This window comes from Rhinolophus sinicus, linkage group LG02 (assembly GCF_036562045.2).
Source record: "Rhinolophus sinicus isolate RSC01 linkage group LG02, ASM3656204v1, whole genome shotgun sequence".
NCBI lineage: Eukaryota > Metazoa > Chordata > Mammalia > Chiroptera > Rhinolophidae > Rhinolophus > Rhinolophus sinicus.
This window is the reverse complement of record NC_133752.1, coordinates 191,147,025-191,165,058: the sequence shown is the minus strand read 5'-3', so window position 1 is coordinate 191,165,058 and position 18,034 is coordinate 191,147,025. Positions and strand designations below refer to the sequence as shown.

At 44.4% G+C, this 18,034-nt stretch overlaps 1 protein-coding gene across 4 annotated transcripts in view; it reads left to right on the top strand.

Moving 5' to 3' along the window:
- The window catches only part of CIMIP4 (ciliary microtubule inner protein 4), a 30,719-nt gene extending 13,187 nt beyond the window's left edge, over nt 1-17,532 (top strand). For 2 of the 4 annotated variants that reach the window (XR_012494117.1, XR_012494116.1), the window contains exons 6-8: nt 10,241-10,302; nt 12,286-14,143; nt 14,910-17,532. Coding sequence is in view for 2 of the 4 variants with exons in the window: in XM_019719637.2 (XP_019575196.2) it covers nt 5,100-5,210; nt 5,413-5,507 (206 nt within the window). In the remaining 2 variants the exon portion in view is untranslated. Of the gene's footprint in view, nt 1-5,099; nt 5,211-5,412; nt 5,598-10,240; nt 10,303-12,285; nt 14,144-14,909 lie in introns of those variants that run through there. The other 2 variants (XM_019719637.2, XM_019719639.2) reach the window with 2 other exon arrangements.
- The last annotated feature ends 502 nt before the right edge of the window (nt 17,533-18,034 follow it).

The following is an 18,034-nucleotide window of genomic DNA, read 5'->3' as shown; positions in this document are numbered from 1 at the left end:
TTGTGGGTTCCTAATTGTCTCAGTCTCTTTCATTGAATAGTTCCAGGTTTTCCCCCAATGACCTGCAGTGGTACCACTGGTATCCATCAAGTTTCTTAGGAACACAGATCACTTTCCAGGCTCTCTATTCTGCCCATTGGTCTAGTATTACACTTTTAATTATCAAGCTATTATAAGTAGTCTGATACCTGGTTAAGTAACCCCCCTCCCCCAACCCCAGCACCAGCACCAGCAGTAAATGTCTTGGCTATTCTAGGTCCTTTACTCTTCCGTATAAATTCTAGAATCAGCTTCTCAGTTTCCATGAAAAACCCTGTTGGGATTTTGATTGGCAGTATATTGAAGCTACAGTTCACCTTAGGGTCAGTTTTACAATAATGAATTTTCCAACCCACAAATATCATATTCAGCTTCATTCATTTAAATCTTCCTTCAATATCTGTCAATAACATTTTGCAGTCTTTTCTATAAAGATTATGCAGCTTTTTGTTATATTTGTTTAGAAGAATCTCTTTTTCTGCTGCTCATTGCCAAGTGGTATCTCTTTAAAAATTACATTTTCTAACTTTGCTGCTTGTACATACAGAGACAATTTTAATTTTTGTACATTAATGCTATATTCAGGAGCCTTACTTAGCTCACTGACTCATTTCAATAATTTGTCTGTAGCATCTTTGGAGCTTCTTTTTAATAATAATGGCTATATTTACACATAGCATGTAACATGTGCCAGGCACTGCCCTACTTTATAAATATTCTAATTTTCACAAGAAACTTATGCAGTAAGTGCTATAATTCCCATTTATTTTAGGTAGAGGAAAATTAAGGCATGGAAAGGTTAAATAACTTGCTTAAGGCCACACAGCTAAGAATGATCAGAGTTGGAATTTGAACCCTTGCAGCGTGGGGCCAGAGTTCACGTTATTAACCACTAGCTCTTCCCACCTTTGTGCCATCTGTCCTAGCTGACTTGTGCCGGACAATGAAGCATGTAAGCAGGGAAAGCAGACATCCTTCTTGAGTCTAACATCATACCATTAAATATAATACGTATAATGGAAACAGTTTGGAAGATCTCTTTTATCAGATTAAGGAGGGTCCCTTTTATTCTTAGTGTGCACATTAATTTTTTAAACATTATGAATGGGTTTTGAGTTGTAGTAACCATTTATACAGCACTTATTTAGATGATCATATGATTTTTGTCCTTTGATCTGTTGACGTGGTAAATTATATTAACTGATGTCCTAATAGGAAACCAAACTTGTATCCCTGTATTTAAACCACTGTAGACGCGTTCTCTTTTTTAATTGTGACAACTACCACCCATGTAGAAGAATGTATAAAGCCTCTGCGTGCAGTTTAAAGGACAGTAATAAGTCAGTGTGTGTCACCTCCCAGGTTCAGGTAGGGCTTTACAGGAACCTGGGAAGCTTCTCCTTCTTCTCCCAGCTGCATCGCCCGACTTTTGTCAACAATCCCTTTGCTTTTCTTTATAGTGTTAGCCCCGCTGTAGGAACCCCTACGTGATGTCAGGGTAGACCTCGCAGAGCAGGTGACATCTGAATAAAGACCTACAGGAAGGGGCGCAGGTCAGGCTGTGGGTTTCCGGGGGAAGAGCAGTTGGAGGGGAACCATGTGAGGACGTTGGCCTCGTCCTGGCCTTTTTACTGGGAGTCATTGTACGATTCTGTACAGAGGAGTGACGTAATGTTTCAAAAGATCCATCTGGCTGTTGAGCTGAGACAGAGCACAGCGGGGACAGTAGAAGCAGGGACACAGGTGAGGAGCATCAGATCAGCGGTAGGATTTAAAATGGCTCCAAGGCCAGTTCTCTCTCCACCATCACACACCTGGTCCACAGAAACAGTCGGCCACCCCTGTACTTGTAGAAGTACGTATGGCTGGCCTGTGTACTCTTTCTGCCCTGCCAGTCCAGTCCAATGCCTTTTGCTTCAAACCTTGGTGTCCCCCAAACTCTTGGGTATATATTGAACTCCTCAAGTGGCCTTCCTGAAGTCCCTTTAATTAGATTTAATGTGAGAGGCAGGCACCACCTTCGCTTTGGGGAGGGGCGACTCAGCCCATAAAAATACAAGAAATCCTCTTAAAACATCCTAGCCAGTTTTCCCCAACCTGACCATTATATACAGGTAGGTGTTTGGGCGGATTTTTAGATGCCTACTTTACATGTCCATCTGGAGAAGTCTGCTTCACCCCTCGCTTGGATATCTGATATCATGTTTAGGGCTTCAGTCCAAATTTCTAACTTAACATTATGTTATGTAAGTATGTAAACCCATACATGCCAAACACACTAAAAACTGCCTTAAAAACGTGGATTTATAGCTTGATGGCATCCTCATTAGAGAACATAGCTTGTAATGCTTTCAGTCCTTTGGAATTGTAAAGACTTGCTTTGTAGACCAAGAGATGGTCCATTTTTGTAGATGATCAATGTGTTTGAAAATAATCTCTTGGGCTCAGGATTCTGTGTTTGTCTAATAGAGCAGGCTTGCTAATTATTTCTATATAAATCTTCTAATTCCTTGTTAATATTCTTTGCTTGATTTATTCATTATTAAATGATGTACTTTTCAATCTTTTCCACTGATAGCAGATGTGTCAATCTCTCCTTGCAACTCTGTCAATTTTGCTGTACCTATTTTGAGATTATTCTAATGCAGCAAGTTTAAAATTATTACATCACCTGAATGATTTGTAGTCATTTTTATTTCTCATAGTGCCTTTGCCTTACAGTCTCTTTTGTCTGATAATTTAATACAAGACCAGGTTGCTTTTGGTTAATATTTGCTTACTGTATCTTTTTCTGTATTGCCATGTTTCTCCTCCCTGTGTGTCTTTTTGTTTCAACTATGATTTAAATAATATATATCTGGAAATTTATTCTATAACTAATCATCTGTTTTTTAACCAATGGGCTTAGTCCATGTATATTTATTCTAATTATTGGTATATTTGGATTCATTTCTATGACCTTATTTGCCGCCTTTTCTATTTTGCTTTTTTCTCCTTCCTTTACCTATTTTGGATTCAAGTGAGCTTTCTTTTTGCCTCAATGTGATTTTTGTCCTTTTTCTATTCTTTTAGTGGTTACCTTTGATGTTTTTACATGCATAGTTAACAAACTCTAAAGTTAATCAAGGTATTTAAGTTTTCCTGACTAATATAAGGACATTAGAAGGCTTCCCCTTTATTCTCCCCACCACTGTCTCAGCTTACATGTTATTAGTTTACAGAATTTTAATTCTACATAAACGAAATAGTCTAAACCATGGATTCTGGAGCCACAGGGTCTGGGTTTGAGTCCTACATCTTTCACGTACCAACTGTGTGACTTTAGACAAGTGGCTTAATAACCTTTCCGTGTTTCAGTGACTTCAACAGTAAGATGGCAATGACAATCATACCTACTTCTTAGGGTTGTTGAGAAAATTCAATGCGTAAGTTCTGGAAAGCTCTGAGAACTGTGTGCTTAGCACACGGTAAATCTTTAAAAATGGTTTAGCTACCATTGTCATCGTCATATTACCCCATAAATTAGACATTGATACTGTTTTTATAATTGATGTGTATTTAGGTTCACTCAAGGTTTCCACTTCCTTTGCCCACTATTCCTTGTATCTCAGATCTTTCTAATAGGATCACATTTTTCCTTTCTGAAGTATGTTGTTTAGAAGATTTTGGGTGGTTAGATTCTGTTGTTGGTAAATTTTAGGCTCAGAAAAATCTTGATTCCATTCTCACTCTTGGAAGACAGTTATTTTAAATAGTCTTAGATTGTTGATTATTTACTGTCAGCATTTTGATTATATTAATTTATTTTCTTCGGCTTTGATGGTTAATCAAACTCATTGTTATTCTTCGAAAGTAATCTGTTCTTTCTCTATGACTGCTTCTAAGATTTCTTTGTCTCTGGTATTCTAAATTTTACTTGGATATACCTAGGTAAGAAATTCTTTTGACTTATGCTGATTAGGGAATTATGATTCTTGAATCTAATGATCATATCCTTAGCTATTCATCAATTCTGGAAAAAAATTCCTGCCATTATTTTTTCAAATATCGCCTCTTCCCATTTTCCTCAGTTTTTCCTTCAGAACTCCAATTAGACGTATGTTAGGTCTTCTCATTCAACCTTTAACAGCTTTTTCCTATTTTCTGCATCTTTTTCCCTCCTCTGTGCTGAATCCTAGTTAATTTCTTCAGCTATATCTTCTAGTTTACCATTTTCTTAGCTGTATCTAATCTGCTATTTCACCTGTCCATTGAATTTGTTTTTAAATGTTATATTGTCAATTTTCAAACTTAGAGAAAAGTAGAGAGAATAGTTTAATGAATAGATGTTTCACTCTTCACTCAGCCTCAACAATTATTGATATATCGCCAATCTTGTTTTATCTTTTCTCCCACCCACCCATCCACCCCACCCCAATTATTTCAAAGCAAATAACAGACCTCTTATTATTCATTGAATTTTCAATTATTCTATGGTTCATTTTTGAAATTTCATTTGCTTCTTTTACTGATCTGTTCTTTCTGGGTGCTTTCTTATTCTTTGCTTCTACTTTTATTCTCTTTCATGACTCCAAACATTAAATATATTATACTTCTTTTATATTCTGTAATGGATTATCCAAATCCTTGCTATCTTTTGGGATTTGGTCCTCTGATGTTTCAGCTGACTCTTGATCATGGTAACTTAATTCTTTGTGTGTATTTTAACTTTACACACAGAGATAAATTTTCTGAAAATAGAGGTATTAATTGTCACATGCCTTATGCTTCAATGAATTTCCAATAATGTAATCTTCCCTATGCAAGGTCATTTTATTCCTTTGAATAGATGAAGAGACCAAAGCTCTGAGAAGTTAAAACTTGTCTGAGGCCACACTGTCCACAAATGATGGAGCTGGGGTTTAAGCCCAGGCATACCTTCCTCTGCCTTACCCTCCCCAGTCCCCTACCCTCCCACAATCCATCATCCATAGGGGAAACTGACATCCAGGTATGAACTCTAGAGCACCTGACTTCCATTGACTTGGGGCTTTGGGGGATTTCTTCATGGGGTTCCACAGGGGCCCCCAGGGAGACGAAGAGCCTCATGAAGGCCTCTTACACCCCAGAGGTGATTGAGAAGTCAGTGAGGGACATGGAGCACTGGCATGGCAGGAAGACGGATGATCTGGGTATGTGGGGAGCTGGGGGTGTGGGAGGGAGTCACTCCCCTAATTGGGCAGGATGTGTGGGCTTCAAGATCCAGAGAGAAACCAGAGGAGCAGAGAGAGCCCTGGGGTGGGCCTGGAAGAGAGATGTGGGTCACCCCTGGGGCCTGGGCACTCCAGAGGTCCTCTAGGTGACCTGTGCTAGCTTCTGCCCTGCTCTCTGCAGGACGGTGGCACCAGAAAAACGCTATGAACATGAATTTGCAGAAAGCAATGGATGAGAAATACGGAGAAAAGAGTAAAAGCAAGAGCTCCAAGTAGTAGATACAACCCAGAAGAGGTGCCATCGACTCAGAGAAAGTGCTAACAATAAAGAAAGGCAAAAATCTAAACCCTCCTCCTCCCTGCTTGGTGCTTTTCTTCTTGTTGGGATGGGGGCTAATGTTCAATGCTGCAGAGACCAACTGAGGGAAATAGAAGCCTTGAGGGCCCCAACTCTTCCCCAGACTTGCCCCCTAGCCACACGCATGCACACACACACACACACACACACACACACACACACACACTCCTCCCATAATTCCAGGAAAGGATGTGAGAGCTGAGTAGGACTTTGTCTCAATCCCAGTGTTCCTGGCTTCTCCCTCCTGCCCTGTATGGAGGGGTCCTATAGCAGACATTGCTCGATCATACCTTGTCTGCCCTCCCTAGCAGGACCCCAATTATTTCCGGCCACCCATTCTTTCCCTATGAGCCCGTGGACTTCAGAGGAATCTGGTCACATCCCCTCCAATCCAGGGATAGTTTTGATTGGTCTCCCAGTAATTCTTGACCCCTCCCCCTACACATACAAAGTGATTGGTTCAGAAATGGCGATGTGACTCAATGTGGTCAATGAGATGCAAGGAAAGGTGTGTGTGTGTTTGTGTGTGTGTGTGTGTGTGTGTGTGTGTATGTGGCCTCCTGGGAGATTCTGTTTTCTGCTAGGAGAGCTGGGGAACACTCCTCTTTCCTGTTGTATTGAGTGAGGAACTACACAGCTCAGTCTACTCTGAGCAGATACGCTCTGACCAGAAGAAGTACAGGCACTGTGGCACACACTGGTCCTCCATGACTTCACTGAGCTGCTCCATCCACCTGGCCAGAAGCCACCCACCTCGGCACTTATTATAATGTCAGCCTAGACAACTGTTCAGTGAGCTCAACTTACCATTAACTGATAAGGGTCCCTGGTAACCACAGGGGAGGGACCTGGAAATTGGGGCCCCAGGGAAGAGGCCCCCGGAGAAGGGGTTCCAGATTAGGTAGTCATGTCTAGCAGCTGGTCCTGAGCCTTATTACTTAGTGGGTCTCCAAGCCAGTAGCACACACTACCCCCAGATCACGGCCCTGCTTTCTCAGAACGTACTTTTCTAGTGGGTGGTATTTGCTGAGTTCCAGCCCCAAATCTAGTGGCTTCAAACAACAACTATCGTTTATTTGTTTATGATTGTGCAATTTGGGCAGGGTTAAGGAGGTATGGTCCATTTCTGCTCCATGTGGCATCTGCGGTGAAGATGGCTGCTTCTCCACATGCTGGGTGCCTCTGCGGGGATGAATTCCACAGCTGGCGCCTGGCTGGTCATCACTTTCTCCTCATAGCTTGCTTGGGCTTCTTCCTGGCGTGGTGACCGGGTTCCAAAAGGAGCCTTCCAAAGGGACAAGATTCAACGTGCAAGAGCTTATCACGCCTTGCACTGGCTTGTTACCATCCCTGTGGTGAAAGGGACGTGTGGCCAAGCCCATACTCGTAGAGGGAGGAGACTGCACTAGACTATTCCTCTGGGCAGAACTGGTTCACTAGGGACCACCCCAATAACAGTCTCCCATGGTGATCATGCTTTGGAAAAACCAAAAGCAGATCACTGCCGGGAGAAGGAGGGCTGCCCGTCCTCCCACAGAAGGGAATGACTTCTTTAAGGTAGAATTGGAGCAGGATGCAGTATGGGGAGGTGAATTTAGCTTGATTTAATATTTACTTTTGTTTTTTTGTCTCCTAATTTAAATTATTTAAGGGACAGTTAAAAGTTTCTCATGAGACTGCAGGGTCTGGATTTCTTTCAGCTAGAAATAATTGTGGCACATCTCGGGGAGATGTGTGCAAGGTGCTGAGTTCAGCTCAACTTCCATATCGGGTACCTAATTTCGGCAAGGCACTGTGCTTGTGCTAGAAAAACCTGACTTCATCTTGATTGTGTAGCTATTATCCGCTCAGCACATGTGGCAACTGAAAAAACCCCGAGTATTATAGGTAAAGCAGACCACATACTGTTCGGACGTAGACATACGCCGTGATGTGCGTATGATAATGTGCCAAATGCTTTACACACACAACCTTATCGCATCCTTACACCAGCCCTTAAAGCTCTTAGCACGAAGGCAAGGAAGCAGAGGCTTGGAGAGGCCATGTAAATTGCCCAAGATTATACCAATAGGAAGCTGGGATTGAAAATGCAGGAATTTCCGACCAAAGCCATTTTCTACTCTACCAGGCAATCACACCATCATGTCAATAAATACACACCAAGCGCCACAAACACTTGGCCCTGATGGGCCCTGTGGGGGACAGCGATACGGATCCAGTGCCGTCCTTCTCCTCAAGAACTTTCCAGAAGACTGAGGTGGAAGAAGCTGGTTTTGAGGCTCACCCATCCATCTGGCAAACAGGGAGTGCGCACCTACCCTCGGCCCAGCCCGGATCAATGGACTGGGAGTTCAGACATGAATGAGACACGTCATCTTTCTTCTATGCGTCCAGAGTCTGGTGGGGAGATATGTCAGTAAACAGATACTCGGAAGTTTTACACCTGCAGTGAGAAGTTCATACAGGCCAGAGGTGGCACCAAAAAGAACTTGGGGCGGGTCGGGGCTGGTGGTCACAGCAGGCCTCATAAAGGAGGTAGCTCTTGAGATGAGTCTTGGGACATGAGTAGGTATGTTCAGGTAGATTGGAAGGGGCACAGCGGTCCAGACAGAGGGCACAGTGTGAACAAAAACCCAGTAGGGTGTATCTGGGGAGCTGTGGGTGGCTTGTTAACCTCGGAAGGTAGGGCTTCAAAGTGGGGCACGGTGGTCAGGTGGGAAAGGTCGGAAGAGAATGTATGCCTGGATGGGGCTGGTGTGCCCTGTGGGGGCCTAGGATGTGAGACCCAACCCCTCCCCCAGGAGCCGACAGTCTGGCTGGAATGTACAGGGTTAATAATGACTAAAGAAGCCATGCTGAAGAGTTGAAAAGATGTTCAATGTCTCCAATAATCAGAGAGATGCAAATTAAAACAATAAATTTATCGGGTTGGCAAACATTCAAATGCAAGTGTAGGTGAAAAGGAGGGAAATGGGAACACTAATATACACTCAATGAATTATGAGTGCAGAATGGCAAGGAAGAGTTTAGCAAAATTGAAATTGTATCTTATAACTTAGAAATTCCATTTCTGTGGAGCCTAGAGAAACTCTTCAACACACATACCAGGAGCCCTACACAGAGAGTCACTGCAGCATCGTTTGTAATTGCAAAACAACGTATGTGTCTGTGAACAGGAGAATGGATAAATGGGGTAATGTACGGCCATGGAAAGGAATGGACCACGTCTACACACACTGGCACGGAAAGATCTCACAATATATCATAGTGGGTGGAAATGACAGTCTGCAGAATGAGCCCCACGGTATGAAACGTACCATTTGTGTAACCTTCAAAAGGCGCACACACAACCACTCCATTGTTCATGGATACAGTTGTGCGAGTATGGAGGTGGATTGGAAGGGTGCTGCAGAGGTTCAGCTTCACATTACAGTGAGTTTAGTCCTTTTTAGACACAGCTTCGCTTTCTATCACTGCAAGAGAGAGCCGCCAAAATGCCCCCCAAGAGTACGCAGATGCTAGAAAGAGTAGCTGAGTAACAGAATGCTGGGGAGCTGAGCAATTTCAATTTTGACATGATACAGGTTTTATGACTTTGCTTCCGTTAAAGATTTCATTTCAGAACATTAAGAAGAATCCTTTTAAATGAAACATTGAATAGTATTTTGGAGAGAGAGAAGTCATCGTGGCAAAATGAAACCTGCATAGATTAAAAAAACTTAAGTAAGGCCTTTATTGCACTGATACTGTTTCCAATACTGTTCCTTGTTTTTCATGCTCCTGAGGTCCCTAGATGGTGGAATTCATAGTGATTCTTAAGTTTCAAAGGAGATACAAGGACTAGATCTTAAATAGCATTAATTCACATAGTGGAAAAGTTATTCACCCTTGAATTCATGCAGGGCCTCATTTGCTCATAGCGCTTCAGAACCATCTTCATAATTTCTGTTATATCCAAGTACCTCCTGAGGGGGAACCTGTAAAAGCAATCCTGGGATGCTGTGACCTAGTCCCTGTTGAGCAGCCCCACGTGGCTATATTCCCAGTCTAGTTCGCCCTCTGGTGGCAGTGTCTCTAAATTGCAGGCCGAGTATTTAGGTCTCATAAATCTAGGATGCACATACTAAGGAGGGAACCTAATCAATATTCAGTTACGTCTTTATAACCACGTCTTTCCTGTCTCCACCCATAGCTCCATTTTATAGACGAGGAAATTGAGACCCAGTTGAGTGGATGTATCTCTGATCTGGAAGTAAACAGTCCACAATGGTCAGCTTTCCAAATACAAACTGTCAGTGATGATGCTGGGTGGCAGGCAGAGTTTTTCCCCATTTTCCCTCTGGGAATCATGGTCTCTGATAAGCAGCAGTAAGCAAGAGCTGCAGCAAATGCAGAGGAAAATCCAAATGCAGGTTCGTGGTCAAGAGGCAACAAGAGACTTTGCAGCCCTAGGTGACTCTCTAGCTGGGCTCCAGTCTTTAGGAAGACCATCTCACTTGTCAGAGCTGGTTCTCATCTATGGCAGGGGCGTTAACACCTCTCTTAGAGGTCATTGTAAAGATTGCCTGAGAAAATGCACGCCCAGGACCTGGCACAGGGCATAGCCCTCTTACTGGTGTGTAATAAATGCTTCTTCTTTTCCTTCCGTCAGGTCCAGGTCTCCCAACTATGTGTTTCAAGGAACCCTGGGACATATTAATAAGCTCTGTTAAGGTAAGAGTGTCTGAACCTGTAAGGAGTTTTTATAAGATTTTATTTGAGCCAAACTGACGACAGTTGGTGAGAAGCAAGATCTCAAATGCTCTAGAAAAATGACCATTTTTTTGCAGTTTCTTTTATACTTTTAAAATTCATGAGAGACTGTAAGGAAGATTACGTGGAAATGGCAGAAAGCAAGGCGCAGGATAGTGAATAAGAGTATGTGCTGCCTTGAGGGTGGTTACACCGTCAAGGGTCTGGAAAGGAGAATTACCCCTGACATATCAAGGGTGTATCAACCTAGAAGCACAAAAAACAATGGGCAGGTAAAGGTAAGCCTTTCATTAAAGACCTTACATGCCTGGGGCGTGACTACTCACCATGACCTGCTTAGTTAGGAATTTATGATCAGATCACCCTGTCAGGTTACTCTCGGTCACTGGACTTGTTGGTTTTATTAAAGAACCCTGTTTTCGTCCACAATGCTATGTGAAAAATTGTCCCATTGTCAGGTGAATTTGGCTTATTCTGGTTTAAATAGCACTATACAGAATTATTTTGTGCAAGACTTCTTAGAATCTGGAACATGCTAAAATCACTCTGTCACTCCAAATTACTGCATGTATTGTTCACAGTTCCCCGCTGTGCCTGGTTCAGACAGAACAAGTCGCTAGTAGCTGTGACAATTATAATGATCGTAACAGAAGCCTGGGAAGTCAGTCCACAAAGAGTAGACCTGTTTTTGGGGGTGGTAAATGAACCGATGTGTAAACCAGGGTGCTCCTTATCAGGGCTCACAGAACACTATGTGTGTCACCGGGCCTGGCCACGTCCTCCCTCTGGCCAGCCCCACAGGTATCCCTTCGGGTGACTGCAGATAAGTAATCAGAGAAGGCGTGAGCCTGTCCTCAAACAAGGGGTGGGGGGCAGTTTCATGGCTGGTACTGTACACATCAGGCTAAGTGAGGGCTATTCCAGGCTCCCGCTCACCTCCCTATGCTGCTTGCTTCCCTGGGTTACAAGCCAAAGGGTGACCTGCCCCAGGCAATGGCCAGTGGTAATCTCTTTCCAGTGGGCCAATATTTACTGAGCACCTACTATGTGCTGGGTGTTTGGCATCACGGGGGAGACATGGATGTAATCCTTCTGCTCAGAGAACTCCTAGGCTAGGGTGTGATAATGGGGGACGTAGACAAGCACAATACAAGGGAGTGAGAGGGGAAGAGAGGATGCAGCAAGGGTGGGGGTCGAGTCTGGGGCCTCCAGAGCAGGACTTTAAGAGCTGTGAAGCACTGCCCCAGGCCACAGGCAATTTGGGGGGGACTGCTGGAATCCTGGAGCAGGTCAGGGTGCTGGTGTAGACTGGTGGGGTATAGAACATTCCAGACCTGAGGAAGGACATTTGTGACTCTTAGCCTTTTGGAGGTCAGAAGTGATGAATTCCATAGCTGCTACTTGCGCCCCAGCTGGCTCCCACAGCACTTCCGCTTAGGTTGTCTCTAAGGCCTCCAGCCATCATGATTGTAGGTTCTGCATTCGATTTCACTCCTAAGAAATTTCCCCTAGGTCTTGTTTTGCTTTCGGTTAGGTCTATTTATCCCTTTTGGCCAGGGTAATCCCCCACTGCCCGGCCTCCTTGCAAATGTTTACCACAGAAAAGTTAAATCACTGTGGAGACAATGTATTTCCTCAGATCTAAGAGACTCGAAACCCAGGGTGACTCCATTAAGAATAATAGCAAGCACTGAGACAGAGCTTTAGATGCATTGACTCAATCACAACACTTCTACAACATAGGTACCTTTAGTGTCCCCATTTTACAGATCCAGAAATTGAGGCACAGAGAGGTCCAGTGACTTGCCCAAGGTCACACAGTAAGTGCCAGAGCTGGAATTTGAATTTCGTGGTCTAACTTTGAAGTCCATGTCCTTCACCAGTAGGTTACATTGCTTTGAGGGAGTGCAAATGATGTTTTCTTTCTTTCTTTTTTTTCCCCAGGAATTAGTGTGGGCAGGAGCAAGACCTCTGGAATGTTTGTATAAAGAATATAGAGGAGAAATAAAACAACACTGGAACACTGAGAAAAACAAAAAGAGTCCAGAGGAGGAAGTTCACACAGTGATGTTTATATTTGCTGCTACTCCTTCAATTCTTCCTGGTAATGAAATGCCAGCAAGCTTTTAAAGCTGGTGAAGAAGGAGGACAAGCTGCAGAGCATTTGGTGTAAAGAGGAGCCAGGCGACATCTGCAAGGAAAATGAACAGAGGTGATATGTACAGGCAACAATGCATGCAGGGCTCTGGGACTATAGACCTGAGGTTCTTAGCCCACGCGCTCCCTCCCTAAAGAGGAGCGCTAGGGCAAAGGCTGGGCGGTCTTTACAGACCTCCTGTACTCGCTTATTAACAAATGGGAAAACTGAGGCACACAGTGGCGAGGGGAGGGAAGTGAAGTGGTGCCCTCTCAGTGACCTTGTTACCCTCGCTAACTCAGCTTGCAGTGCGCAGAGTTGGGACTTGGGTCTCAGGGTTCTCCCTCTGATGCAGTTCAGCTGCCACACAGATGTGAGATCCAGGTGAGTTACTGACACCTGCTCTGAGCCTGGAGCTCCTGTAATGGGACAGTCCGAGGACCTAGCTCATAGGGTGGCTGTGAGGTTAACCCCGAGTGTCCCTGCGTGTCGTGAATGCAGCAGTGCCTGGCACAGAGTCGTGCTGTGCAGTTGTATTATTTTCCATGCACTCTTGCTCCCCGGAAATCATTAAAGAAGAAAGAAGCAAAGAATGGAAAACAGGAAGAAACCCTTTTAATTGGGAAGCTGAAAAACTGAGAGGGGAGATGGAAGACATCCACAGGGTCAGAAATCAGACCCTGGGGTGCCCCCTCCTCCGGAGTCTGAGAAAGGCTTTGCCTGCAGGAGGAAGATAAACACATTACCCATTACCCAGCTGCCTTCTCCGTGGTCAGCTGGCTGAGCCAAGACATTTAAAAACAACAGCTCAAGACAGTCCATGGGGCAGAGCCCTGATGATTGGGTCCAAGCCTTGGGGGGCAGCCTCAGAGTTTGGGTTCCCCAGAAGCAGACCTGGGCAAGGATTTACTTGGGAGCCATTAGTAGGAGGTGACAGCTGGAGAAGTGAAAAGTGAGAGAGAAGGAAGGAAGGCAAAAAAAATAAAAATAAAAATGCATTGTTAAGTAAATTACTGCTCAGACAACTGGAAGGAACTTAATTTCCCCAAGGAACTCTGGGAAGCGCTGTGGACCCTGAGCTTGACAGTTATCCCACACGAGGGGTGTGAGGTGAGGGCTGCTCCTGGGGCACCCACTCCCTGGCACTTGCAGCCTTTGGCAATGTTCCAGCAGCCAGAGAGCGTCCTCCACCGGGGAAGGCTGTGTAGGCACTGTTGAGTGGAAGCCAGGTCCAGTTCCTTGGAACCACAAAGGTGGCAGGGGTGTGGTGTCAAAGGCAAACACAGCCAGACGTGAGTTTAACGGTTGCAAACAGATTTTATTCAGTAACTTCTGACAGCAGGGCAAAGAGCTGGGTCAGGTCTGTGTAGAGGGCACTGGGTGTTTTAAAGGGAGCATGAGGGTGTAAGGAGGGGGAGAAAGCAGGGCTCAAGTGAAAACTTCCCCAGGGTTGGTCAGTGTAGATGTGGTGAGGCCAGTGGTGTCTGCTGCCTGGAAGTGATGAAAGCTGGGATTCTGTCCCCGCACAGAGACTAGGAGTCAGAGGCCCGTCCTTCCTGACTACATTTCAAAGAAATGGCTTTCATTCAGGTCCTTGAGAAAGACACTCCTGGGTTGTAGGAGCTACACAGACATCTCTAATAGACAGAAGAAGGATTCACAACGGTAAGCGCTTTGTAGTGAATGCCCTAAGAAAGGGAGGGCAGGGACCTGGGTCATGTGTTGGCTGGAACAAACAGTAAATTCTGCTGGCAGCTCAGGCTGGCATTTCAGTGGGGGGTCTGGGGTCATCCTAGGGACACAACCTTACGCTGCTAGAAGCCCTGCCAGAGTTTGGTTAAGTCTGTTAGTGGGGGTTTTGGACAGAGTCCTTATGTGCGGAGAGTTTGGTGGGCAGGGCCTGACGGCACCTGTTACAGGTCACATGGGGGAAGCCAATCCATTGGCCATTCTGCTTGGGGCCTGAGTCAGAGACCTGGAACACAGAAACCTGCTCTCTCTCTCTCTCTCTTTTTCTCTCTCTCTTTCACACACACACACAAATATACTATAGATGGACACACGGCATATCACCTAAGCAAATATAGTAATATGTTCATTCATGCGGGCACAGATGGCCTCACATCAACACGATACATACACACAAATGTACTTGTTTGTACACATGCACAGCTATGCAAGGCATACAAAAACATCTCTTAACATACACACATCCAAATACAAATATGCAAGTAGGGACAGCTTCATGGATGTGTAACCTATACAGTTCCACAAGGCCCAAAGCTCAGAAGGGTCCCACACTTGGTTTAATGCGCTACTGTTGTGGTTTTGAAATGTTTAATAATTTTTGAACCAATGCGCGCACACACACAGTTGTTCTCTATCTCATTATGTCTTATGCTTTCCTCCTGTCTTGTCTTCACACTGGAAGTTCCCACGAAGCTCCACTCTCAACCCTGAAACCAGTGGCTGAAGATGAAAACTGAAAACAACAGCTGGAGGGGCTGCCCCTACGGATAGGAATGATGTAATGTTCGCTGTAGACCTGTAGGTGGCAGCACCAAGCCGAGCCAAACAGCAGGGGCGGAGGACGGGAAGATGGGGGGCGGGGCGTGGAGGAAATGGGTGTCACTCCTGGAATCTACCCTTTTGCAGAAAGCGTGGAGATTTCCCAAAACAACAGTCTCCAGGGGATTTATCTAGTCTGTTTTTCTGTGCCTTTATTTTTACCCAATTCATTTTTTCCATTATTTTTAATATTTTTCTTTTTTTTTTGTTTCTTAAATTTTTCTGACTATAAAAGCAACACATTTTATTAAAGAAAATAAGACCCACAAAAAAGTAAAAATCATCCATAACCTGACACCCTTTGGTTATTTTCTTTTTAAGGCTGTAAAAGGAAGTGGCAGTATTTCATTTACTCTAACGACTTGGCACATACCCTGGCGGACATTTTTCTCTGCTTAAGCACCTACGTATATTTCTTATGTACACATATAAACACACGTGTTTTATTTTCTCCCAAATAGACATATTCTACACAAATTCTTCAACTTACTTTTTCCCTTAATATGATCCAATCATGTTTTCAAGTTGGTGTGTCTAAATCTGCCCCAACTTTTAAACATTTGGGATCTAATATTCCGAAGTCTGGCTTTTAGCATAACTTAAGTAGCCAGTGAATTGAACACTCTGCACTCAGTGGGTGCAAACACAAGGCAGTTTTATATCTTCCCATTGTGGCATCCTCACCAGGCTATGTGGACTCTCCCTTTCACATCCCTTAATGACATCTTGGGCAAGTTCCTCAGCTTTCTGACCACTAACAGTATGTTAGAATTCACCCCATTCAGTCTCATTCTCTCTCCTCCCGCAGCTTGACCCCGGTTGAGAGAGCCAGAGAGAGAGAGAGAGTCATGGTCATTTGGTCCTTCTCACCCCTTTCTGATGATGGGTTAGGGCTGAGGGCTGGAGGAGGGTGTACCTCTTTTCGTGTGCCTCTGCAATCAGCATTTGTTATGGTGGCTGCTTCTCTGGCTGGCTCTGACCAGCTCTCAGAGCCTTCTCTGGGGGAAGGGGTGCATGCTCCGCGGGGACATCTCCATCGCACAGTGTCCCGATGAGGGAGCTGCAAGAAGCTCAGCTGCTCCCATCCTGCTCTGCCCTCCTCTGTGCAACACCCCCATAGCCTCTGCCTGCTGGGGTGTTCTCACCCAGTGGCCTGCCCTCTTGGATGGGCTCTGGGTGGCCATTCAGCCTTGTTACCTTCCTCAGGGCCCACTTGAATTTTGGGAAGCTCCCTCATGCTTGTGCCATCAGATGGGAAGAGCATAGGCAGCCCCACTTCCCCCACCACTCCACCTATCATCTCTTTCTAGTTTTCTTCCCTCCACGTACAGAGGTTCAGAAGACAGAACAGCAAGTCCCCTGCAGGCACAGTCACCTAACTGGGGAATAAAATGTCAGTCTCCCTTCCCTGCAGGTACCCCCGGCCTCTACTAGAGAGTTGCATCCTCACGTGGCCTGGGTGGTAAGGAGCGCCCACTCCCTTCCCCATCGAGAGGGCAGAGAACAGCACGGCTTTTCCTACCAAGCACTCAGCTCTCTGACAGTCTTCCCTCCTTTCTCCCCAGGCTCCTGGAATGGAGGGGCGGGGGAAGGCCAGAGTGTGTTACAGGTGACTTGGGGTCGCAGAACTCAGAAAGGGCATCTGACCTCGTTGCTTGCGATTCTTTTCAGATGCGGTGTCCTTGCTGCCTCCGTCTAAATTTGGCGGAAAGAGATCGGATCCTTTTTTATACCACATACAAAAATTAACTTGAAATGGATCAAAGACGTAAGTGTAAGACATGAAATTACACGATTCCTAGAAGAAAACATAGGGGAAAAATCTCCTTGACATTTGTCTTGGCAACAATTTCTTGGAAATAGCACCAAAAGCACAAGAAACAAAAGCAAAAGTAAACAAGTGGGACTACGTCAGACTAAAGAGCTTCTGCACAGCAAAGAAAACAATAAAATGACAAGGCAGCCGACAAATGGGAGGAAATATTTGCAAATATATATATTATAAGGGTTAATATCCAAAAAATATAAGGAACTCTTACAACTCAGTAGCGAAAAACAAAAAAACAAAAACCCAAATAGCCTGATTAAAAAGTGGGCAACGGACCCGAATAGACATTTTCCCAAAGAAAACATACAGAAGGCCAACAGGTACCTGAAGAGGTACTTCACATCATGAATCATCAGGGAAATGCAAATCAAAACCACAGTGAGATGTCACCTCACCATTAGAATGACTGTTGTTAAAGACATAAGAGTTAACAAGTGTTGGTGTTATATACAAGCTAGGTATATAATGGAATATTATTCAGCCATAAAAAAGAAGGAAATCAAGTTGCCATTTGTGACAACATGAATGAACCCAGAGGGCGTTATGCTAAGTGAAATAAGTCAGACACAGAAAGACAAATACTATATGATCTCGCTTCTATGTAGAACTTAAAAATTCAGACTCATAGAAACAGAGACGAGAACGATGGTTGCTATGAGCCAGGATGGGGTGGGGACGAGGGGAAGAAATGGGGAGATTTTCGTCAAAGGTGCAAACTTTTGGTTATAAGCGGAATAAGTTCTGGGGATCTAATGGACAGCACGATGACTAAAATTCTATTGTATACTTGAAATTTGCTAAGAGAATAGATCCCAAATGCTGTCACCACATACACAAAAGAGGGTAACTGTGTAAGGTGATGGGTGTGTTAATGAACTTGGGGGTGGTGATCATTTCACGATGTGTACATATATTAAATCATTACGCTGCATACCTTAAAAACCACCTTATACAACCTAAATATGTAAAATTTTTATTTGTCAATCACACCTCAATAAAGCTGGGGAAAAATAAAAATAATTTGGTGTGATGAGACATCGTGAGGCCTATCGAGCATGGAGAAGCCTGGTTTCCATCAGTCATCTGGGGACAGGGAGCCTCACTGCAGTGCAGATGTGCAGCTGCACGAGACAAAAATATTACCTAATGAGCACGCAGAG